This window comes from Eulemur rufifrons, chromosome 3 (genome assembly GCF_041146395.1).
Source record: "Eulemur rufifrons isolate Redbay chromosome 3, OSU_ERuf_1, whole genome shotgun sequence".
Classification (NCBI taxonomy): Eukaryota; Metazoa; Chordata; class Mammalia; order Primates; family Lemuridae; genus Eulemur; species Eulemur rufifrons.
Genome location: NC_090985.1, coordinates 96,232,886 through 96,258,113, shown reverse-complemented (window position 1 = coordinate 96,258,113; position 25,228 = coordinate 96,232,886). Strand labels below are relative to the sequence as shown.

The 25,228-nt window shown below is 38.9% G+C and overlaps 1 protein-coding gene and 1 pseudogene across 1 annotated transcript; both read right to left on the bottom strand.

Annotated features, from left to right (window-relative positions):
• Positions 1–1,097: 1,097 nt before the first annotated feature.
• Positions 1,098–2,141, bottom strand: MOS (MOS proto-oncogene, serine/threonine kinase). The gene has a single exon (XM_069465621.1). It carries the CDS (start codon positions 2,139–2,141, stop codon positions 1,098–1,100), a length of 1,044 nt encoding a protein of 347 aa, XP_069321722.1.
• A 13,758-nt stretch (positions 2,142–15,899) lies between these two features.
• LOC138381873 (cytochrome c, somatic pseudogene) lies at positions 15,900–16,217 on the bottom strand (annotated as a pseudogene).
• Between the last annotated feature and the right edge of the window lie 9,011 nt (positions 16,218–25,228).

Below are 25,228 nucleotides of genomic sequence, written 5' to 3'. Positions count from 1 at the left end.
GGGTCACGTGAGCCCAGGAGTTCCAAATCGCAGTGAGCTATGATCATGCCCCGTACTCCAGGCTGGGCGACAGTGAGACCCTGTCTCTAAAAAATAAATTAAAAAAAAAATAGTTTGTATTTAGGTGGTAGGTATGGGGACATGTGAATTTATAGAAAATGTCAGGTTTTAGTCTGAAAATTTCGGTTCTTGGTGCGTCCATGGGCAAAGAATGACCAGAAATCCCAAAGTAAGGCAAGCACAAAAATGAGGGTTACTGAGGAGAGAAAGATAGGATTATAGGGCAAGAGCAAGATATAGGTTTACAGAGCATGACACATGCAGCACAGATGACGACCAGACCCATTGTTGTAGCAAACTGAGAGCCAAAGGAAAGGCGCAAAGAGAGGGATTGGCGATGGTCCGCGTCTTATTTTATAGTGCCTGGAGAGAGACCTCTTTTGTGGTTCAGAGGTCATCATGGAACCACTTTGATTGGACAGTTAGGAGTCATGTGACCTGAGCCTTAACTATGCATGTGGGTTCTAGGTCACTTTCTGGGCTTTATGGTACCCACACTGTTTGGCCCGTGGGCTAGAGAGTCCTCTGCATTCTTTTGCAGCTGGCGCTCCAAGTTCTGATTGGCAGATTCATAGTGTATTCCCTCCTCCCCCAGGTATGGAGAATTAGGGTGGGGCAGGGCCAAGATGGGGGCAACAGCACCAACTTTCGTCCCTCAGAGACCCCAGAATCCCTCGCTATCTACCTAACAAAAATTTAGCATTTCTGCAATGGGGTTCCATTTTGGACAAAGTGGTTTTATCAATAAATTTGAATAAATGCACTACTACGTAATGGTTTAAGTAAGCGCATTGGCCACAGAAAGCAAAGCATATAACTATATAAAATAAAAATGTCAGTTATTAACCACTGAGACAAATACAGGTACCAGATCTGTAGCTTTGCCATTTGTCTTAGAGAAAGCATTTAATACTAAAGGGGTTTTTAGTAACTTTATTTTCTAAAACTCCATACTAGGAATGTTTTCTTCTACATGTCCATTTCTTTAAAAACAAATAGAAACAAAGACAAAAGCTTATCTTGATACAGGTTTGCAGTCAGTCAAATTCAGCTTTTAAAGAGTTAAGATCCACCAAGAGCAGCTCAGCACTTGGCCTCTGAGAAGCGCAGGCCCTCCAGCAGCACTGAATGATGTCCTCGAGTCGCTGCCCAGGCAGGGAGTTGCTGAAGACAGGCGCCGAGAGAGACGGGCGAAGGTTGTAGGCCACCACAGCGTAGAGCACTTGCTGCTGCTCCCCCGAGTAAGGCAGCTCCCCGGTAGTCATTTGCCAGAGGGTGATGGCAAAGGAATAGATGTCCGCCTTGGGTGTTATGGTCTCTCCTTTCAGGAGCTCCGGGGCTCGGTGGGTGTATGTGCCTCCTGGGTGGTAAGGATGAGTCTGGAAGCACAGCAGATCTTCCAGCTTCTGGGAGCAACCAAAGTCACTAATTTTACAGACATCTTGCTCACTGATCAAAATGTTTGCCGGCTTCAGGTCCAAGTGCACGATGCTCTGTGAGTGAAGGAAGAGCAGGCCGTTCACAACATCCAGGGAATACTTCACACACTTCCCCAGACTTAAGTGTCCTCCAGCAGAGCAGTGAGGCTCCCCCGCCTCAGCGTAGCCTGGAGCACCATAGATGACTTGGTGTAAAGTGACATTGCCACCAAACTCCATGATTATGGTACCCAGACTGTTGGAGCCCGCCGGCGTGCGCGTGCTGGCGGCCACAACCTGCACTATGTTGTCGTGGCGCAGCCTTGCTACGTTGAGCTCAGCCCAGAAACTCCGCTGGGATGCTAGGCGGTTCTTGGTGCACTTGTTCACTTGCTTCAAGGCCACAGGGACACCGTGGTAGGTCGCCTTGTACACCGAGCCAAACCCTCCAGCTCCCAACTTCTGCAGCAAGCACACCTGCTCCCAGTCTATAGAGCACCAGGCCAGCCGGCGAGGCAGCCGCGGGGCCCGGGGAGGAGTGGCCCCCAGGAAGAGCTTCCCCACCTTCCCGGGGAGCTCGGCAGGGCTGCTGCAGGGCCGCGAGTCCAGGGACGGGGACAACTCTCCCGGGAGGTAGGGCCGCAGGGCGAGAGGCGAGGGCATCGCACTTTCCAGGTGGACCTCAGAGTCGCTCCGGTGAATGAAAGCAGGAAAAACCGCGGGAGTTTGGGAGCATAACTGACTACTCCTTCATTCCACCCCAGCCCTTTTCTCCTCTCCCTTCATTTCTCCAAATGAGATACATCTGTGCTGTCAATCAGCAAGGACTTTTATCGGATGGGGGCCGGGAATCAGAACGAAGCACAACAATCCCTTTCAGATGAAAGCATTTCCTTGCCACACGTAAAGTGAAGTCTTATAAAAACAAGCTCTCACCAGATGAACAGCACTGAGCTGCCCTAGAACTCACTCTCCTTTTTACACTAGTTCTTTAATTTATAATAAAACGGGCTTTTTTCAAGTCTCATTTGCTGAACATTATCAGTCCTTAGGGTAAGAAGACCACAAAGTGGAATGAGATCGTTTCACACTTCGCAGGCTAAGATGATTGTTTGTGTTATTCTCCAGCTGCATCAAATCGCTCCCAGCAGTTATGGGCTGGAAGGGTTGAAATACAAACAGCAGACATTTGTTTAACCAATTATGGTGAAAATTAGGTGCAATATTCATATGGATGAAAACGTGTATCCTTAAAGTAATCAATCCAAATAGAATCACTGATACAGGTCAACACATACACACATCCCAATTCATCAGGGGGAAGGAGAATTCTCTTACACTTTATTCAGCTCATATAGCAAATTAGCAAGACTTCTTAGCAACATACTGACTTCTTAACAACCCTTCTGTTCCAAGGCAATTCACAATTTGCCTCACTGGGTAAGCTGCTTGCAAGAGAGATTCCAGACTGCACAGCAGAAGAGTGGCAGAAGTTTTGAATCAGAGTTGGGGGATGCAAAAAGAACGAAATTCAGAGCCATGATCAGACCTTGAAATAATAACAGATATTGGAGAATAGCAGAAGAGGAAAAATCTGAAGAAATAAAAATGGCGCAGAATCACTGGTACCTATATATAATGTGGAAAATCAGATGTTGAAATTAAATTCAGGGTCTTGCCATCAAACAATAAATGCTTCCTTTCTGATTTCTATAATAAAAAATTAATTTTCATACCACGTCTTTGGGAAAAAGATCAACAACATTACCCTGTTCATTAAAAAAACACACAAAAGTGTTAAGATCTACATTTTAAAAATTAAATGGTAAAGTTCCTTCTTCTAAAGCACCCTGTAAAGAACCTCTGTGTTTTAGAGCACAAAGGTGATGTGGGTAACCACATTTTTATGATGACAGTTGTATGCTTCTGAAGTATATTGACTCTGAAAGGGTAAGTTAATAAACATGAGCATTTACATAAACAATTTGAAGTCCGTGAAGCCCTAGAATAGGATTTCTATTCTATACTATCTGTGTGGCTTAGTATATGATCTTATGTATAATGTTTAAGCTGTCTGAGCCTTAATCTTTTCATGTAAGAAATTAGGCTAATAATTATCAAAATAAACATTATTTTGGAATAAAAGTTGGGGAGTTCTGTCCAGATTAACAACAACAAAAATCTTAAAAAATGTAAAATGTGGAATATTTTATTATTTTTTTTGACACAGTGTCTCTCTCTGTTTCCCAGGATAGAGTGCAGTGGTAACATCATAGCTCACTGCAACCTCAAATGCCTAGGCTCAAGTGATCCCCCTGCCTCAGGGACTACAGGTGCTGGCCCACCATGCCTGGCTAATTTTTTTTTTTTTTTCCATAGAGATGATGTCTCACTATGTTGCTCAGGCTAGTCTGGAACTCATGGGCTCAAGTGATTGGCCCACTTTGGCCTCCCAAAGTACTAAGATTACCAGCAAAAGCCACCATACCCAGCCAACTGTGGAATTTTAGTAGAAATGCAGTTGTGTGTAATTGTAGCAATCCCAAAACATAAAAGGATGACAATAAATAGAGAAAAATACAAAAGAAATACAATCATATTCTATAATAAATCTACATTGCAAAATTTACTCAATAGCCATCACATAGTTGGAATTATAATCCAGGGCTCTGAAAAGATTTTATATTAGGAGTGCTGTGAATAAGAGCAGAATAAGAGCAATAGAGTGCCTTAGCTCCCTAGGTATTACACATAATGCAAAATGATGTGATTTGTTATATAATCTTTATTTTTAAGATAATCACATAAACAATTCATTTTCAAAGTTGATATTACTATTTACATAAAACATAAGATATTAAAAATGTGGTACTCTGTGTATCCACAAACCCCAAGTTCATTAGATCTGTCATCTGCCAATCTGCCCAACAATATTTATTTGAGTGACCACTTTACAAGAGCTTTTGTTTCCTTTTTTAGGGATCTTAAAATAGTTCTCTTACTTAGCAAACTGCAGTTACCCTGAAAGCAGGATCTATCTCCCTATTTTTTCTCCCTGTGAGTAGCAAAGTGCCTAGCACATAAATTCTTATGTTCTTACTTAAATTTAATGTTTAATCCTGATTTTGTTATCACACATATGTGCACTATATAGTATTTCGTATGTGAGAAAGGGTACAGCCTAAGCATGGTGGTAAGGAAGGAGCAAAGGCTTCGGGGGCCAGATGGCCTGGGTTCCTTACCATGCCAGAGTTTCAGTTTCCTCACTTGCAGGTGAGGAAAACATGCCCACCTCAGGATTGTTGTGAAGATTAATAGAGTTTCAAATACTTAGATCAGGCCCTGACTTAGCGTGGGTAACACCTAAATGCTAATTATTATTTGTGAAACTCATTAAAAACATGCATGGGCTTATATTAATGCGGAACAGATTTGTTAGATAGTGTTGGTTTAAAACTATACCAGGGCGGAAGTAACTTATTTTAAGTTAAACTAATTTAAAGTTTAACTTAAGTATTTTTCCTGCTCTTAAATTTTGAGGTTAAAGATATAAAAGCACGCTGCATTATTGGTACAGAATATACTAAAAACGTGGAGGGCTATTACTAATCTGATAAATACAGTGAGTTTATGTCATCCCTAAACAAAGGCAAAGAACGAAATTTGATAACAGGGTAGGCACCACATGGAAATAGAAACGAAACAAAGGAGAGGAAGCAGAGACTGCGTGTGAGACCGTGTCACCTCCTGGGGAGCGGGCAAACTCTCGAGTTCTTGGCGTAAAGGCTTTTACGTTTTCTGCCCTTTCATTGGCAGCATGATTGTTAAGATACTTCAATATCTGCCAAACAGCAAATTCATCATAAGATTTGGCAAAAGATATCAGAAGTAACAGCTCCTTTAACCCGATTTTAATCAAGGAGCCTGAGGCTCCAGGGTCGCCGGAGGCTTGCTGCGCGCACAGGGCTGCAGTCGCCGCAGCGCCGGGGCGCGCACGGGGTTCCGGGACGCCGGGGCTGCGGAGGTGGTTCTTCCTTCCCGGATTCCGGAGTCTCCGGGAGACCGGCCTCCGTCGCCGCCGCCCCTGTGCGCGCTGCGCCTCGTCGGCTGCGGAGTTTATGCGCGTCTCACAAACCGGCCCGTCCGCCCGATGCACGTGGACGGGGCCCTCTTCCCCCTAAAAGACGATCAAAGATGGGTCCTGCTTGCCCTTCTGCGTACGCAGTAACTTTTCACTTCAGTTCGGAGCCGTCACGTCATCCCTTGGAAGACATTTTTAAAAGGCCACAAAACCCCACAGGCGTAACAACGACGCACAGAGCCGGGCTGATGACGGCCGCGTTGCGCGGGCGCCGGCCGCGAGTGCGCTTGCGCGCGGGTGCGGCCGTGCTCGAGTCTGCGCCCGGGACCTCGCCGAGCTCTGGCTACCGCCGGTGTCCGTGTCGGTGTCGGGGCGTAGAGGGGCGCGGGCTGGAGCCCTGGGAGCGTTGTTAGCAGTCACAACCATGGGTTAAGTCGGACCATAAAGATGTAGATGAATACATATGCTTTACTAAAAATTCCAATACAAAGGTTGTAGAGTCAAACCTGAAAACCGTATCATTAATTCTTTTTTTTTTTTTACTTAAGTGGACTTTTAATATTATTCTGAAATTTGAATTGTATACCCAGCAATATAACACAGACTGTTTCCATATCAGAAAAGTACATATACAGCCAGTATAGTTTTTCCATGGTCAGCACAGTATGATGGGGCAGATCCCCGGAGGTAACCTAAGCTCACTGCCTGTTTCCCCTGTCCATTCACGGAGGTTGGTTGCTTCCCTATGGCCTGGTCACTCGGATTCTGGATTTTTTACTCTTAAGATACATGATATATTTTTACTTCTTCTCTAATACCTTTTAACTTGACAAGATTTTAAGACAGGCAAACGTCTTTCAAAGTGGCTTTAGAGACTTTTGAGTTTAATGGTATCTTGCAATTTTCTCGTATTAAGACCGTAAAATACTCATAGATATTTGCAATTTTATCTGATTGAATGAAATTTGGCTGTCTTGAATGACTTTGTCCAACTTATGGTCACAATTTACAGGATCGTTCTATTGACATCTTCCCTTAAGCCAGAAAGCGCTTTCTATATATTTAATATTTACTAAATTTTGTACTTTTCACTGATAAAGCAAATGAGTCAAAATAATAGTATGTTTGAATAAAGGATTCAAAAGTAATATAATCTATTCATTTCACCATCTTTTTTCAACTTTATGCAAATCTTTCTCCTGTATATTATGATGGACTCATGGCTTTTTATAGATTCAATGTGATTTAATCAACTGCAGTAATACTTATATTTTATTGCTCAAATTGACACACTTTGGCCAGTGAGGGGCCCTGGCTAGTTTAAATTTTTTTTTTTTTTTTTTTTGGTAGAGACAAGACTCTCACTATGTTGCCTAGGCTGGTCTCAAACTCCTGGCCTCAAGTGATCCTCCAGGCTCAGGCTCCCAAAATGCTGGGATTGCAGGCATGAGCCCCCTCATCCGGCTTCCTATTGATATTTCTAATTTGGTTCTGACATTACAGTTCCCAATTAAAGCATTTTGATTTTATTAGTTCCCTCTCCTTACTTTATACTTAAAATCTTGATTCCAAACAAAATCAATCTAATTACTTGTTATCTGATAAAATTATTAAATATAGTTTAAGATTTCTTTGCAGTTATTTTTATCCTTATACTCTATGCCATTAATGATGTGTAATCAAATTATTTTCTTGTAGAGTTATGCATCATAACTCATTCCGTGAGGCTTTGTATTCCATGGGTCATGTGTGATTATGTTTTCAGTTCTGGGAAGATATCGGTATAACTAGCTGGCAGTTCTCTCAGAAGGTGGTAGTTTTCAAACAAGAGATTTTTTTCTTTTGTGATAATAAAACCCTTGAGGATGGTAGAAAAGTATTCTCAGAGTCTACCTTATGAGATAGAGGTGAAGGGAAAATCAAGCGAATGAATTTCCCCCGTTCTGTATAAAAATTTCATTTAGCCATATCTGGTCCATATGTAGTTACCAAGTGCAATATTTGTGCATAAGATTCATACACACACGTTCTGGATAGGCACTCCAATTCTGGCTTCTACTATTCAATTTCTTGAAATATTAGAACACACATAATTTCATGTATTTCATTAAAATTTGATGTAGTAAATATTAAGTGGTATCAAAGCCTCTAAAATTTTTTATTGTCTCTTTTTTGAGCTTCCTCCTATAATATGTAGCATTTTCCTACTGACTGAATATTATTTTATTATTCCAAAGTTTACAATGTATAAATCCAAATGCATCTCTAAACTGATTATAAAAAAATAATAATAATAATCCAGTCCCCAAATCTTTAATTTTCCTCCCTTTATATATAATTTCTCTTAGTATATATAGAAAATATATCTTCTCAATACATCTTATTTGACTAAGTTTTTTTTTTTTTAAATACAAATAATTTCCTTCTCACCTGGCCTTCTGCAGTCTAGATTTATTTGAGGAGAGATTTACTTCATTTTTCATCTATTCTAAAATATTCAAATATTCTGCCTTTACTGGATGAAAAATATTCTAATTATTTCTGGGGTGTGCCTTCTTAATGGCTTAAGGATTTCAGTGCTAATGCTTTGAGGCTTAATTTTATGTGAGATTAAGAGGCACTTTATAGCAAAGCTCCTGGCATCTCCGGCTGGCATCTTCGGAAGTGGAACATCGGCAAACTTGTTGCAACTCCATGCAAGGTGATTTTAGGTGACTCTGGGGGCAGAGAAGGGGGAGGAACCCAGTGATTAGGTCTTCAGCTCTTGTTGAGATGGGAGGCTGGGGTACGGTCTTAGGGGTCGTACTTGGACAGGAAATGGAGAGAGAACCTTCTTGAGGGCTTCTCCCCAGTTCTTCTGTCAACATCTTTAATGAGGTTTTGGCCACTTTCTTGGCAACTTGTGTCAGAGCCTCATCTTGTCACATACACCATGAGTCAATCTGGCTGGCATGGTGATTTCCCTGGTTCTCCTTTAGACATTTCAGGATATCATAGTTTGGGATCTATAAAGGGGATTAAATTAAAATTCAGGCCCACCCGTGGTATACCAATAACAGATTTTATAGACCATTCACTATAAATGATCCAGCACAAATTGAGGAAGGCTAGAAATGCCTTCCTGCTATTTAGACATGGTGATACCCAAGGCTAGTCAGTCTAGTCTAGGGAGGAAGACAGGATATTCAATCCTTTTATTGGATGTTATGGGAAAGAGATGGGGGGTGGGGTGTGAAACACTAGGCTAGACAAAAATGTTTCATTTATGATTCCTACCTGAGACGAGAGGTTCTGAACTAAATAGAGGCGAGTGTAAACATGGTAACCCGGGGCTGGAGAGGGCACTTGCGGAGGGCAAGTGCACAGGAAGACGGGAGCTTAGCAAAGCCAGATCATTCTGCAGCCTCCTGAGGTCAGCTTCCCTGCTGCTCTGAATTCTTGTGGAAATTCTATGCCAAATTCTTGTGGAAATAAAGATCATGGTTTCAAACTTTAAGACTGTGCCATGTACTACTAATCTGTGCATGGAAGGAGAAATAGAGAAGCACACACACACCGGAGGCTCCACTGCCAGGCTTCTTAGAATCAAGTTTTGTTTGCTCTTTTAATATTTGTGTGTGTGTGTGTGTGTGTGTGTGTGTGTAACAAATATGAAGGACTTTTAATTTAACAACTTTAGCAACCCATTTACTGGGCAACCCAGAATATTTCTGGGAATCATTTTGCTCTTTGTGGAGGGGACCCCTGGGGAGAGGGACGTGTGTGGGGAGGGACACCCGTGTCAAGGGGCTGTGGGTGCTTCTGAGAGGGACGGGCAGGATCTCTATCAAATGATATCCTTGAGCTTCAACCCAGGATACCAGTGGACACTTAGTAGATATTTCCCTTTTAGTCACAGAAATATTTGATTTAGGCTTTTGTATTTATTAGAGCACGGCAATGTAATTTTTAATTATCCATGGAATGAACCGCCAGAGGCTGATTTGGGGTTTATGTAGCCCAATTGTTGTTGACACTTTTTTTTCAAAAAAGTGATTTACTAATTACCAAAAAGAACAGTTTGGTCCCTTCCACAATTGAGTGTAATCCCCTCTGGCCCAGCTCTTGCCCATTGACAATGTCCAATTATATAAGCAGATGTTATTAATAACTTGAGTTCATATTGGTCCCCACATTCAGCCCAATGAAAGCATGTGTGTGTGTGTGTGTGTGTGTGTGTGTGTGTGTGTGTGTTGGGGGAGGGTTACACAATAATTTGTCCCAGACGGCCGCAGAGGAGATAGCAGACATTCTGTAAGTTGTCTTATTTTTCCACCAAAAGGAATAGTTTTGAGTTAGCACATTAGCAACATTGTTAGATCCAGGTGAAGTAGGACTGTGACTCTAGCTTTGAACAGCCACGAATGCCAGAAGCAGCAGGGCCAGGGAAACATAGTAGGAGACAGGAAATTGCTATAACTCACTATTTTAAAAGACTTTGGGTTTTAGGTTGTATTGTCTCTTATTCAATTCTGTTTCCTCTGTATTTATTTATTTATGAGACAGGGTCTTGCTCTGTCACCTGGGCTAGAGTGCAGTGGTGTCATCATAGCTCACTACAACCTCAAACTCCTAGGCTCCAGCAATCCTCCTGCCTCAGCCTCCCAAGTAACTGGGACTACAGGTGCGCACCACCACACCCAGCTAATTTTTAAATTTTTTGTAGAGATGGGGTCTCACTCTTGCTCAGGCTGGTCTCAAACTCCTGGCCTCAAGCGATCCTCCTGGCTGGGCCTCCCAGAGTGCTAGGATTATAGGCATGAGCCACGAAGTCTGGCCTGTTTCCTGTGCTTTTAACTTACACTTTTTTTTTTGGTGTAATTACCCTATATCTTGTCCTCCATGTTTGCATTTTCCCTAATAAATATATTATCAGTGTCATGGGTAATTATAATATTTGGATCTAGTTTAGGCCATCGGTTTAAATTCCATTACACCATATTATGACACAAAAATGAGGAGTGTATATATTAAATTACCATTGATTGCTAGTGGTGTTAACAGAGAGAGAGAGAAGATTATATTAGCCTGATTTATAAGAGCTTACAAAAACTGGCAGGAGGTATAATAATCTTACAAAATAGAAACAAAATTAGACATAGCATTGATACAGTGGGAACGGCATAATTCAATTTACTGTAATCCACAGTTATTAGTTAGGGTTGTTAGGTTCCAAGAAGCAGTAGAAACCAATTTAATCAAACTTAAGCAAAGAGAAAATTTTTGGATTTTTCAGAATCACAGACTCAATGGGAACCTGAAGAACTGTGCTCCAAAGTGGGCAAGAACCAAAACACACTTAGAGAACTAGGAAGCAGGAGCCACGGTAACAGTCCCTGCAGGAAGATATGGCCAGGATACCACCACCAAACTGAATGTCCCTCAGCCTTTTCTTTAGGAAGCAGCCCATAGGCCAGTTTTGTTTGCTTTCTGACTCCCTGGCTGCACCAGTGTAGAGAAAAATAAGATGTGAGCCTTTGGCCCTCTCTTGTTGGCAGGCAAGCACCTGGATATGCTATTTCAACCAGACCTTGATCTTTTGGGGAGAAGCAATTTCTCAAATGTAGATCAAGGTGCTGCTAGGAAGGACTAGATATTGTGCAGCCAAAGGCAACAAATGTCCTGTTCCCTCACCAGGGACCTATCTCTGGCAAAGAACAGGGGAACAGAAGGGAGTGGAGGTGTAAACTAGCCTCGGGTATCCAGTTCCTGTATTCAGCTGTGATGACTTTCAGTTCTCTAGGCCCCTCATGCTGTTTCATGTTTATAGTTTGGGTTGGGGTAGAGGATTCCAAAGACTCCAGTTTTGCATGGCCTAGTTACACTCATTCCCTTCCAAAATGTGCTGTCTACCCCTTCAAGGGTAATTTTCCTTTTTTCCTCAAGACCATAATAAATCAATTCATGGGAAGAGGAAAGCTATCACAGGTAATTCACCAGGCCCGCCCACCTGGCTCACTTGGCGTGTTCGCACAATTCAGTCATTTTGGACACTCACTTCTCCTTAAGTTTCAGTGGTTATGGAGGCTCTTTTCATGTATTCGGGTCTGCAGGCCTGGCTAATCATCACATTCTCTTTCTCTTGGTTATCGTGATTGGTTCAATGAGACTCAGTTGCAGGAGTTTTCTAGAGCAATGAAGAAACAGTGCCTTTGGGAGCATGCTTGCTTGAGAGTGAAATGAATGCAGAATAAAGCAGAGCAAAAATCTGGTAAAAAAGAGATGGAGAACGTTTAACAATGTTTGAACTCTTAGGACTGATTCTGTGTGAAGCTAGATCTTCTCATGGACACATCAGTTATGTAACCCAGGAAATAAATTATATTTGGAGAAATGGTGGATGTGAGGAAGTCCCGATAGGGGTTAAGATAGAATTTCCTCACAGGTTGGTGAGATAGGAGTGCCTTGCTCCACACCATCTCCCATCCTTACCTAGTTCTTGTCACCCAGGTACAACTAATTTCAACTTTTTGAGCTGTATATTGGGTATTTATTTCTTATCCTGGCATACATTTCTCTAGCTCATCTATTCCAAAGTGGATGGTTGTTCTGGCCTACTGCATAGCTAACATATTGGGTTTTTCCCTTTACTTTTATTCTTGGAATTCTCTTCACCTCAGTCTTGGTTTAGATCCACTTTTTCCTGAATTCTGTGCCTTCCTCTTATCTGGTCTATTTTCTTGTTTTGGTGGAACATATCCTTCAGTAGCTTACTGAAAAAGAATGCATGGGAGATAATTGGTTCCAGTTGCTACATGTCTGATAATGTATTTTACTCTGACATTTGATTAAAAAATTGGCTGGTCCAAATTGTGTATTGGAATTAATTTTCCCTCACAATTTTAAGAACAGCTCTTGAGAAGTCTAATGCTTTCTTCCTGGTACTTTGCATGTAACTAATTTTTTTTTCATGGAAGTTTTTAGGATATTCTCTGAATTAGATAGCTATTGTGGCATAACACATTACCTCACAACTTAGTGTGGGTTATGTCTCACATTTATTAGCTCATAGTTTCCATGTGATCAGGAATCTAGGTACAGTTTAGCTTGGCCCTCTGGTTCAGGGGCTCTCAAAACACTGCAATCAAGCTTTCAGCTGGGGTTGCAGTAAGGTTTGTTATAATTAATATAATTTTCTTATGCTTTCACAGACATCTTATCAGAAACTATTCAAGCTAGAGGATAAAGGAACAATCCTTAAACTGCTGAGAGAGAGAAAAAAGTAAGCATCACCCTGTTATTCTTTATGTAGCAAATATATTGTTCAAAAATGAAGATGAAATAGACTTCTTTAGGCAAATAAAAGCTGAGAGAATTTGTTGCTTGCAGACCTGCAATACCAGAAATGTTAAGGGAAGTACATGTGCAAAAAGAGAAATTATACCAGGTAGAAACCTGGACATATACAAAGCAATAAAGAATATTGGAAATGGTAAAAAAAATAGGCTAAAGTAAAAGATTTTTATTTTAAAAATTTCTTTAAAAGACTACTGAATGTTTAAAGTAGTAGTAGTAGTAATAACAATAATGCATTGTTGGGTTTAGAACCTATGTTGAAAGCAAGAAAACAATGGCCCAAAGGAGAGGAAGGGGAAATGGAAGCCTGTTGTTGTAAGGTTCACATTATAACTGAAGTGATATAATATTATATGAAGGTAGATGATGATAAATTAAGGATGCATATTGAAACCGTAGAGGAACCACTAAAACAATAAAACAAAGAGGTATAGCTAATAAGCCAATAGTGGAGATTTTAAAAAATCTTAAAACTTATTCAATTAATCCAAAAAAAAATGAGAGAAAAAGGAACAAAATATCTATATTATAGATAGAAAGGAAATTGTTAGATGTTATATTTAAACCTAAATCTATCAATAGTCAAATTAAATATAAGTGGCCTAAACATTCCAATTAAAAGGCTGAGATTGTTGAGATTGTTGGACTGCATAAAATGGCAAAACCCAACTCTATGTTGTCTGTAAGAAAACTAATTTAAATACAAAGATACATACAATATAAAAGTAAAAAGATGGAAAATGAAATATTATCCGAAGACTAATGAAAAGAAAGCTGGATTGGTTATATTAATAGCAAGAAAAAGCAGACTTTAAAATAGAACTATTAACAAAAATTAATGATACTTCAAAATGGTAAAGGAATCAAGAAACTTAATAATCTTAAATGGGTATGATAAAGCTCCAAAATTAATAAAGCACAAAAGACAAAACTGAAAGAAATAAGACTACTAATAATTGAAGATATCAACACTCTTTCCTTAGTGATTGATGAAACAAGCAGACAAAAAATCATCAAGTATACAGAAAAAGTGAACAACACTCTTGTATTAGAGTTCTCCAGAGAAAAAGAAATAACAGGATCTATCTATCTACTGAGATTTATTTCAAGGAACTAACTCACATGATTGTAGGGGCTTGGCAAGTCCAAGATCTGTAGGACAGGCTGACAGGGAAGAGTTGCAGTTCAAGCTCACAAGTAGTCTCCTGGCAAAATTTCTTCTTGCTTGGAGGAAGCCAGGCTGTGTTCTATTAAGGCCTTCAACTGATTGGATAAGGCCTGCTCACATTATGAAGGGTAATCTGCTTTACTTAATGTCCATAGATTCAAATGTTTATCTCATCTAAAACAAAAGTGATATTTCTCACAGAAGCATCCAGAATAATGTTTGATCAAATATCTGGGCACTGTGGCCCAGCCAAGCCAAGACACACAAAGTAACCATCATGACTTTTAATGAACTTGTCCCCAAAACTGCCAAAATACAAATTTTTATGAAGTGTGTATGGAACATTTACCAAGATAAGCCATAAAACAAGTTTAAATTTAAAATGATTAATATCAAACAGAGTAAATTTATACATGACAATAAAGTTAAGTTAGAAATCATCAAGAGAAAGATATCTGGAAGATCCTTCAATATCTGGAAATTAAACAACATGTTTCTAAAGAATCCATGAATCCAAGAAGAAATCACAAGAAAGTTATAAAATATTTTTAACTAAGGAAAAATGAAAACTCAGCATATCAAATTTTTTTTTCATGATCTGTGATTTTGTTTTTAATTAAATTATGATCACACATAATTTTTAAATTTGTGTTTATCTCCTCTATTTTAATCCTTCTAATGAGTTGGTAAAAGCACCATTACCAATCACACATATACAGAAGTCCTACAGTTTTATGTGTTCCTGAAGAGCTGTTTAAAGGCAATCCTAAGTTATAACTTAGTCTGACTTAGGTAGTAAAGAATTCAGAAGTTTAATTTGCTATTTCTTGTCACATTGACTTTTAAAAGCATTTAACCTTATAGATTGTCTATAAAATGTGAGAAGTGTTAAATATTTTTTATTTGATATTATACATAAACCACACTAAAATGCCTTTCAATAAATAAAAGGAAGCATTTTAGTAGACACAGGGAAATTAGATTGGCATAGCGAAGACCAAAAATATATAAAGTAAACATTGCTACCTTATCTCCAGCCTTCACCTTTAACAGGTTAATAAACACAAATTAAAACACTAGTGAGGCCTGGCATGGTGGCGCACGCCTGTAATCCTAGCACTCTGGGAGGCCAAAGTGGGCGGATCGTTTGAGCTCAGGAGTTCGAGACCAGCCTGAGCAAGAGCGAGACCCCGTCTCTACAAAAAATAGAAAGAAACTAGCTGGACAACTAAAAATATATAGAAAAAATTAGCCGGGCATGGTAGCACATGCCTGTAGTCCCAGCTACTTAGGAGGCTGAGGCAGGAGGATCACTTGAGCCCAGGAGTTTGAGGTTGCTGTGAGCTAGGCTGATGCCATGGCACTCTAGCCTGCGCAACAGAGTGAGACTCTGTCTCAAAAAAAAAAAAAAAAAAAAAAAAAAAATCAAAAAACACCAGTGAGTCTTGCTTGGTTCCAAGACAGTGAAGGGATTTCCCTAGTATTTAAATATATTCACATAACCAGTTATATAAATCTAAATATAAAACCAATCTTCAACAGGTTTTGAAATGGCAATTTACCATCCTTGTGAAAAGTTGAACATCACTAATTAATCCAATCATATCTTCAGAAGGGGAAAACAGTGATAGCATTTACTGTATTGGAATTACTATCAAAATGCAAAAAACCGGATTAACCACAAGCCAGTCTTAGTTAAATCAGGACTGTCCAACAAAAATATTCTGTCACTCTTTCATGATCTGAATTCTGGTGTATGAACCAATTAAATTATGGTACACATTAAAAAAGTTATGAGAGATTTCTGTTTTGTAAAAAACAAGGCAGTGGCCAATTATTACTCATTAGTGGCTTTTTTGAGATAAGCTATCAAGTCTGCCCTTTCTCCCTTCTTCTTAATGCAGGTGAAGATCATTTTTGTTCCAGGGATGTACTTCTTGGGATTCTCCAAATACTCCATCAGTGTATCCTCTCCCCAGGTGATGCCTTTGTTCTTATTGGCATCTGTGTAAGAGAATCCAGCAGCCTCACCTGTCTTCCGCCCAAAGAGACCATGGAGATTTGGCCCAGTCTTGTGCTTGCCTCCCTTTCCCACAGTGTGGCACTGGGCACGCTTCTGAACAAAAATTTTCTTGCCTTTCTCAACATCACCCATATTTGTCTCTTTGGTTGCTGATGGCGTGAAGGTTCCCAGTCAGAAGCCGGAAGTCCCACTCTCAATATATCAAAATTTTTGGTATTCAGCTCAACTTAGAGAAAGGCATATAGCTTTAAATGTTTACATTAGGAAAAAAAGAAAGGTCTAAAGTCATTCATCTAAGCTTTCATCTCAACAAACTAGAAACAGAAGTAAATAGTGAAGAGAAGATTTTAAATCAATAAAATGGAAGATAACCAACCGAAGAAAATCAATGAAACAAAAGAACTTTTTTTAAACAAAATTCACATTTTATTTTTTTTTACATCTGAACTTTGTTACCTCTACTATTTTCCCTTTCTTTTCTTTTACATTCTTTGTTTTTTTATGAGTTGTTTATTTATTTATTTAAGACAGAGTCTTGCTCTGTTGCCCAGGCTGGGGTGCAGTGGCATCATCATAGCTCACTGCAACTATGAACTCCTGGGCTCACCCAATCCTCTTGCTTTAGCCTCTGGAGTAGCTGACACTACAGGCGCAAGCCACCGTACCCAGCTATTTTTTTTCTATTTTTATTAGAGATGGGTCTCACCCTTGCTCAGGTTGGTCTCAAACTCCTGTCCTCAAGCAATCCTCCCACCTCAGCCTTCCAGAGTACTAGGATTACAGATGTGAACCACTGTGCCCAGACAAAATTCACATTTTATATCTTAATAGATTGAAATAAACTAAACAAAATTGATTTTCTTCACCAAAAATAACAGGAATATTTTCTGTATTGTTTCTAGATAAACCACAAAACACTTATTTTTATAGATATTCCAGGGTTTGTTTATAAATCAAGCTAAGGCAATAGATATAGTCAAGGAAAAATAGAGAAGAAAACAGACGAGTCAGTTGTCAGTATCCATGACCTCTGATTCTGTCTTAACTATGAAACAGAAGTGTTTAACATATATCTGCTAAAAAGCTTATGAAGATGTAGGCTCAAAAAAGAAATGTAAACAGCAACAACCAGGTGTGGAACAACAATGGCAGCCTCTTCTCTTCAAACGTTAACTGTAACTTCTTCATTTAACTTCAGTTGATAATGACAAAATCTACCTTGAAATCCTTGTTTGGTGAGCTCACCTGCTTCTCTCTCTGGTCATTTCTTTTAACTGTCCATTAAAATCTGTTTTATTTAAAAAAAAATCAATAAATTGATAAACCTCAAGCTAGACTGATCAAGAAAAATGGAGAGTAGACACAAATTACCAATATTTGGAGTGAATAAGGGCATATCGCTACAGAGCCTACACAACTTAAAAGGACATTGAGGAAATACTATGAACAACTTTATGCTAATATATTTGACAACCTGAGTAAAGTGGCTACATTCCTTTAGGAAAAAAAAACCAAAATTGACTTAAGAAGGAATACAAAAATTGAATAGCCTTATATTTACTAAGTAATATTTATTTGTAATTAAAGATATTCCTATAAACAATACTCTAGAACCATGTGGATTCGCTGGTGAATTGTATTAAACATTTAAGGAAAACAGTTATACCAATTTTATTTATAGTCTTTCAGAAAATAGAGAAGGAGGGTACATTTTTCCAACTCATTTTAGAAGACAGCATCATTCTAATATTAAAGCCAAACAAAAAAGGCAAGGAAGAAGAAGAAGGAGGAGGGAGAGGGCAAGAAGGAGGGAGAAAAAGGTGACCAGAGGGCAATATTTCTCGTGAACACAAATACAAAATTTTTTAAAGTATTAGCAAATTAAATTTAGCTACATATACAAAAGAGACTATATTGTAATCAAGTGGGGTTTATGCTAGAAGTCCAAGGTTGATTTAACTTTAAAAAGTCAACAAATTAAGTCACCAAGTTAATGAATAAAGGACACAAGTCACGTTATTATTTTAATAAATGCCAAAAAGCATGTGATATTTAAACCCATTTAAGATGTCTCTGGAACTCAGTAGTAAAAGGGAACTTCTCAACCTGATAAAGAGCATTGAATTCTTTCACCCAAAAACTGAGAACAAGGCAAGAATGTCTGCTTTCAGTCTTTAAATTAACACAGTATTGAAGGTCCTAGGCAGTGCAAAATAAGGCAAGAGAAAGAAAAAGAGGTATAGATACTGGAAAGAAAGAAGCAAAACTTTCTTTATTCTTGTATAAAATAATCACATATATAAAAATCTTAAGGAATCTACAAAAAGTCTAGAAATAATAAATGAATCTAGCAAGGTAGCAGGATACAAGGTCAATATATTAGCAATTAATTTACAGTAGCATCACAAATCATGCAAACAGGGATTAATTTAACAAAATGTGTGTAAGATAAAACTAAACACTAAAACTACAAACCTTCCTTAGAGAGATTAAAGGAGACCTAAATAAATGGAGAGATACACCATGTTCATTGATTGGAAGACTAAATACTAAGACGTCAATCATTGCTAATTTTTTTTTATATAGATTCAATGCAGTACTAATCAAATTTTCAGCAGTTGTTTTTAGGAATTGATCATATGATTTTAAAAAGTATATACGGAAATGCAAAGGATCTAGAATAGCCAACATAACTTTGAAAGAGAAGAACAAGGTTGGACAATTAGCACTTATCTGATTTCAAGACTTATGATAAAGCAAAGTAATCCTGACAGTGTAGTACTGGCATAGGAATGGACATATGGATTAATAAAACATAATAAGGAGCTCAGAAATATATAAATATATATTGTCAATTGATTTTTGACAAAGTAACCAAGGTGTTAATAATTGGAAGGTAAGAAAGGCAGTCTTTTGAAAAATGGTATTGGAACAACTAGATATCCACATGGAAAAAAATTAACTTTGATCCTTATACCATCCACAAAAACTAAATAAAAATGAATAATAAAAAATTATAAACTTCAACATAAACAATAAAACTATAAAATACTTGCAAGAAAATGTAGGATAAAATCTTCACAATCTTAGGATAGGCAAAGACTTCTTAGATTGGCCATGGAAATCATGAATCAATTCAAAAGATACTATTAAGAAAAGGAACTTTTTGATAAAGGCCATTCTCACTGGAGTTAAGCGATATCTCATTGTGGTTTTGATTTGCATTTCCCTGATGATTAGAGATGTTGAGCATTTTTTCATGTTTGTTAGCGAATCCTATATCTTCTTTTGAAAAATTTCTATTCATGTCCTTTGCCCACTTTTTGAGAGGGTTGTTTGATTTTTTCTTACTGATTTTCCTGAGTTCTAAATAGATTCTTGGCCGGGCACGGTGGCTCATGCCTGTAATCCTAGCACTCTGGGAGGCTGAGGCTAGCGGATTGCTCGAGGTCAGGAGTTCGAGACCAGCCTGAGCAAGAGCGAGACCCCGTCTCTACTAAAAATAGAAAGAAATGATCTGGACAGCTAAAAATATATATATTAAAAAAAAATTAGCCGGGCATGGTGACGCATGCCTGTAGTCCCAGCTACTTGGGAGGCTGAGGCAGGAGGATTGCTTGAGCCTAGGAAGTTGAGGTTCCTGTGAGCTAGGCTGATGCCACGGCACTCTAGCCTGGGCAACAGAGTGAGACTCTGTCTCAAGAAAAATAAATAAATAAATAAATAAATTCTTGTTCTCAGTCCTTTATCGGATGTGCAGCATGTGAAAATTTTTTCCCTTTCTGTAGGTTGTCTGTTTGCTCTTGTGACTGTTTCTTTGGCCTTTATCAAAAAGTCCCAAAACAATACATGTTGGCATGGATGCGGAGAGACAGGAACACTCATACACTGCTTGTGGGACTGTAAACTAGTGCAACCCCTGTGGAAAGCAATATAGAGATACCTTAAACAGATTCAAGTAGACCTACCATTTGATCCAGCAATCCCATTATTGGGCATCTACCCAAAAGAACAAAAGACATTCTATTACAAAGACATCTGCACCCGAATGTTTATAACAGCACAATTCACAATTGCAAAGACGTGGAAACAACCCAAATGCTCATCAATACATGAGTGGATTAGTAAAATGTGGTATATGTATACCATGGAGTATTACTCAGCTATAAGAAATAGCGGTGATATAGAATCTCTTATGTTCTCCTGGAGAGAGTTGGAACCCATTCTACTAAGGTGAAGTATCCCAAGAATGGGAAAATAAGCACCACATGTACTCACCAGCAAATTGGTTTCCCTGATCATCACCTAAGTGCACATTTGGGAATAACGCCAATTGGGTGTCGGACAGATGTGGGGGGTGGGGGGAGGAGGATGGGTGTATACCTACATAATGAGTGCGATGTGCACTGTCTGGGGAATGGACACGCTTGAAGCTCTGACTCGGGGGGGGGTTTGGGGGGGGCATGGGCAATATACATAACCTAAACTTTTGTACCCCCATAATAAGCTGAAATAAAAAAAAGGAAAATGAAGATGTAAGCCATATATTGGGGGAAAAAGGTATTTGTAATACATATATTTGATATGTCTCTGGCTGCAGGAGATAAATGTCTCCATATATGCTACCAAGGAGGCTGGCCCTCTGGCTTTTACATTTAGCTTTTAATTGCTGATTTATCACTTCTAGACTTTCTTCATCTTTTGTCAAAGATTCTACTGCATTTAGCAATAGCCACCCAATTCCACTGCTCTTATTGTTACTATTTCCCCTATATTTCCCAAATGCCTGATAGGTTGCATGATATCATCCCATTCCAGTTTATCACAGGTGAAAGTTTTAACAAATTCTCTGCTAGCTTGTACCAGAACCTACTGGTACCCCATATCTAACCAGGAATCCTCACTGCCAGCATGTATGGGTGACCCAGCCCCAATATCCCACCTTAGCATCTATTTTCTCACTACTGACTCAACACTGTAGCAGGTTGGATTCCCTGGGAAAACAGTCTGACATCGAGATTATTGTGCAGGGTGTTCATTAGGGAGTGTTCTTGGGATCAATATCCATGGTAGGGAAGAAAATGGAAGCAGGATTGGGCAGACAATTAAGCTGGGCTTTGAGGATGCAGTGTTATGGAAGGCCTCTGCCAACCCCACAGAGGGCTCTGGAAATGCAACAGTCCTTCAGAAGTGTCTCAAATTGAGGCAAGGGGACCCGGAATTTGAACACCTACATTGACTAGTCATTGGATGAGGACCGCCCCTGCAAAAGAGGGTGTGACCTTCGACAAGGTGGCACTTTTCCCGTGAGGCAGTTTTCAAATAAGGCTGACCGTGGAGGAATATCTGCCAGCAGCACTCTAGTACCTGGAAAAAGAAGCCTTGAGTACTGGAGAGGAATACAGGCAGTGCATCCCAGTGTCCCAGACACCTTGCCTGAAAGACTCACTTTTTGGAGGACTCATGTTCTGGTTGTCAGGACTCTGGTTGTCAGGTCATTCCACCAAGTCTTCTGGAAGTAGAAGAATTCTTGGACAATGTCTCAACAGCCTTTGGCCGCCAGGTTTTCTGGATTCTGATCCTTCATCAATTCAAAGCATTATGGGGTCTATAGCATCTTTATAATTAAGCCTACTTATGAGTAAGAACATGCAATATTTGTCTCTTTGTGCCTAGTTTGTATCACTTATAATAATGACCTCCAGTTCCATTCATGTTGCTTCATAAAGCATGATTTCATTCTTTCTTATGGCTGAATAGTAATCCATTGTGTATACAAAGTCTGTCTGGAAAGTATCCAGCCATTGTTAATATAACAAGAATGGCTTGCACGATATCGATGTAACCTGGCAGCCAAGAAGAGTGGACTGGGATGTGCAGAAGTGAACAATGATGACGTCACTGTGCTAGTTAGTGGGGTGTTAGATGCTGTTGAGTGAGCATGTGTACTGTGTGGCTGTCGCATTCAAAATGTCTGAGCTAATAGAGTAATGAATCTGCATCACATTTTGCATTAAACTTGAACATTCCTCTGCAGAAACTATCTGGATTATTCAGAAGCCTTTTGAAGGAGGATGCAATGAATGCAGCACAAATAAAAGTGTGGCACAAACACTTCAAAGGTGGTTGAGAATCTGTTGAAAGTAATCCATGTTCTGGAAGGCCTGCAACAAGCAGAACACCTGAGAATATATGGCTTAGGTTAAGAGACACTGGAAGAACTGTGTGAGGTCACACAGTGCCTACTTTCAAGGGGACTGAGGCATCATTGTCCTATGTACAATGTTTCTTATATCTTGTATCTTCTTCAACAAATGTCTCTATTTTTCATATTACATAGCTGGATACTTTCTGGACAGACCTTGTATATACCACATTTTCTTTATCCATTCATCCGTTGATGACACTTAGTTGATTCCATATCTTTGCTGTTGTGAATAGTGCTTCAATAAACATACAAGTGCAGATATCTTTTTGATATATTGATTTCTTTTCCTTTGGGTAGATACCCAGTAGTGGGATTGCTGGATCAAATGGTAGTTCTATTTTCAGTTCTTTGAGAAATCTACTTACTGTTTTCCATAGAGTATATACTAGTTTACATTCCCACCAACAGTGTATAAGAATTCCCCTTTCTCTGCATTCTTGTCAATATCTATTATTCTTTGTCTTCTTAATATTAATAATAGCTATTCTGACTGTAAGATGATATCTCATTGTGGTTTTGATTTGCATTTCTCTGATGATTAGAGATGTTGAGCATTTTTTCATATACTTGTGGGCCATTTGCATGTCTTCTTTTGAAAAATGTCTATTCATATTTTTCGCCTACTTTTTAATGGGATTATTTGTTTGTTTTTTTACTGAGTTGAATTCCTTATATATTCTGGATATTAGTCCGCTGTCAGATGAATAGATTACAAATATTTTCTCCCATTTAACAGGTTGTCTCTTCACTCTGTTAATTATTTCTTTTGCTGTGCAGAAGCTTTTTAGTTTAATTGAGTCCCATTTGTCTATTTTTGTTTTTGTTGCCTGTGCTTTTGAGGTCTTAGTCATAACTTCTTGCCTAGACCAATGTCCAGAAACATTTTCCTTGGGTTTTCTTCTCATAGTTTTACAGTTTTGGGTCTTACATTTAAGACTTTAATCTCTCTTGAGTTGATTTTTGTATATGTTAAGAGATTGGGATCCAGTTTAATTGTTTGGCATATGGCTATCTACTTTTCCCAGAACCATTTATTGAAAAGGGTGTCCTTTCCCCAGTGTTCTTGCTGGCTTTGTTGAAGATCAGTTAACTGTGAATATGTGGCTTTATTTCTGGGTTCTCTATTCTGTTCCATTAATCTCTGTGTGTATTTTTATACCAGTACCATGCTGTTTGGTTACTAGAGCCTTGCAATATAATTTGAAGTTAGGTAATGTGATTCCTCCAGCTTTGTTCTTTTTGCCCAGGATTGCTATGGCTATTCAGGCTCTTTTTTGGTTCCATATGAATTTTAGAATTTTTTTTTAATTCTGTGAACAATGACATTGGTATTAAATTTTTCAATTGCATTGAATCTGTAGATTGTTTTGGACTGTATGGTCATTTCAATGATTATTCATTTTGTTTGTTTTTTTTGAGACAGAGTCTTGCTCTGTCACCTGGGTGAGAGTGCCGTGGCATCAGCCTAGCTCACAGCAACCTCAAACTCCTGGGCTCAAGCGATCCTCCTGCCTCAGCCTCCAGAGTAGCTGGGACTACAGGCATGCACCACCATTCCCGGCCAATTTTTTCTATTTTTTCATTGGCTGCCTAATTGTTTTCTATTTTTTGTAGAGAAGGGGTCTTATTCTTGCTCAGGCTGGTCTCAAACTCTTGAGCTCAAGTGATCCTCCCACTTTAGCCTCCCAGAGTGCTAGGATTATAGGCATGAGCCACTGCACTTGGCCTTCAATGATTTTAATTCTTCTGATCCATGAGCATGGGATGTCTTTCCATTTGTTTGTGTCATCTTCAATTTCTTTCATCAGTGTTTGTAGTTTTCCTTGTAGAGATCTTTCACCTCCTTGGTTAAATATATTCGTAGGTGTATTGGCTTTTTTTAGCTATTATAAATGGAGTGGTCTGCTTGATTTCTTTCTCAGCTACATTGTTATTGGTGTATAGAAATGCTACTGATTTTCATACATTGATTTTGTTTCCTGAAACATTACTGAATTTATTTATCAAATCTAAGAGGTTTTTTTTGGTGATGTTCTTGAATTTTTCTAGACACAAGATCACATCATCAGCAAACAGGGATGATTTGACTTCCTCTTTTCCAATTTGAATGCTTTTTATTTCTTTTTCTTGCCTGACTGGCTACGACTTCCAGTACTATGTTAAATATGAGTGGTGAAATTGGGCATCCTTTTCTTGTTCTAGTTCTTAGAGGAAATTCTTTCAAATTTTCCCCATTCAGTATGATGTTATTAATAGCTGTCAGTTTGTCATATATGGCCTTTATTATTTTGAGGTATGTTCCTTTTATGCCTAATTTTTTTGGGGTTTTTATCATGAATGGATGTTGAATTTTATCAGACGCTTTTTCTGCATCTATTGAGATGATCATATTTTTTTGTCCTTGATTCTGCTTGTGATGTATCACATTTATTGATTTGCATATGTTGAACCATCCTTGCATCCCTGGTATAAAACTCACTTGATCATGGTGCATTATGTTTTTGATGTGTTCTTGGATTTGGTTTGCTAGTATTTTGTTGAGGATTTTTGCATCTATGTTCATCAAGGATATTGGTCTATAGTTTTGTGTGTGTGTATCTGTGTGTGCGTGGTGTGTATCCTTGTCCAGTTTGGGTATCAAGGTGATACTGGCCTCATGGAATGAATTAGAGAGAATTCCCTCCTCCTCAATTTTTTGGAATAGTTTCAGGAGGGTTGGTATGAGTTCTGTGTATGTTTGATAAAAGTTGGCTGTGAATTCATCTGGTCTTGGGCTTTTCATTGTTGGGAGGGTTTTTTTTTTATTATTATTCATTCAATCTTGTTACTTCTTATTGTTCTGTTTAAGTTTCTATTTCTTCCTGGTTTGATCCGGGGAGGTTGTATGTTTCTAGGAATTTATCCATTTCCTCTAGGTTTTCTAGTTTGTAAGTGT

Excerpts from the sequence above, each read along its gene's own strand:
- MOS (XM_069465621.1), bottom strand. The coding sequence starts at position 2,141 with ATGCCCTCGCCTCTCGCCCTGCGGCCCTACCTCCCGGGAGAGTTGTCC.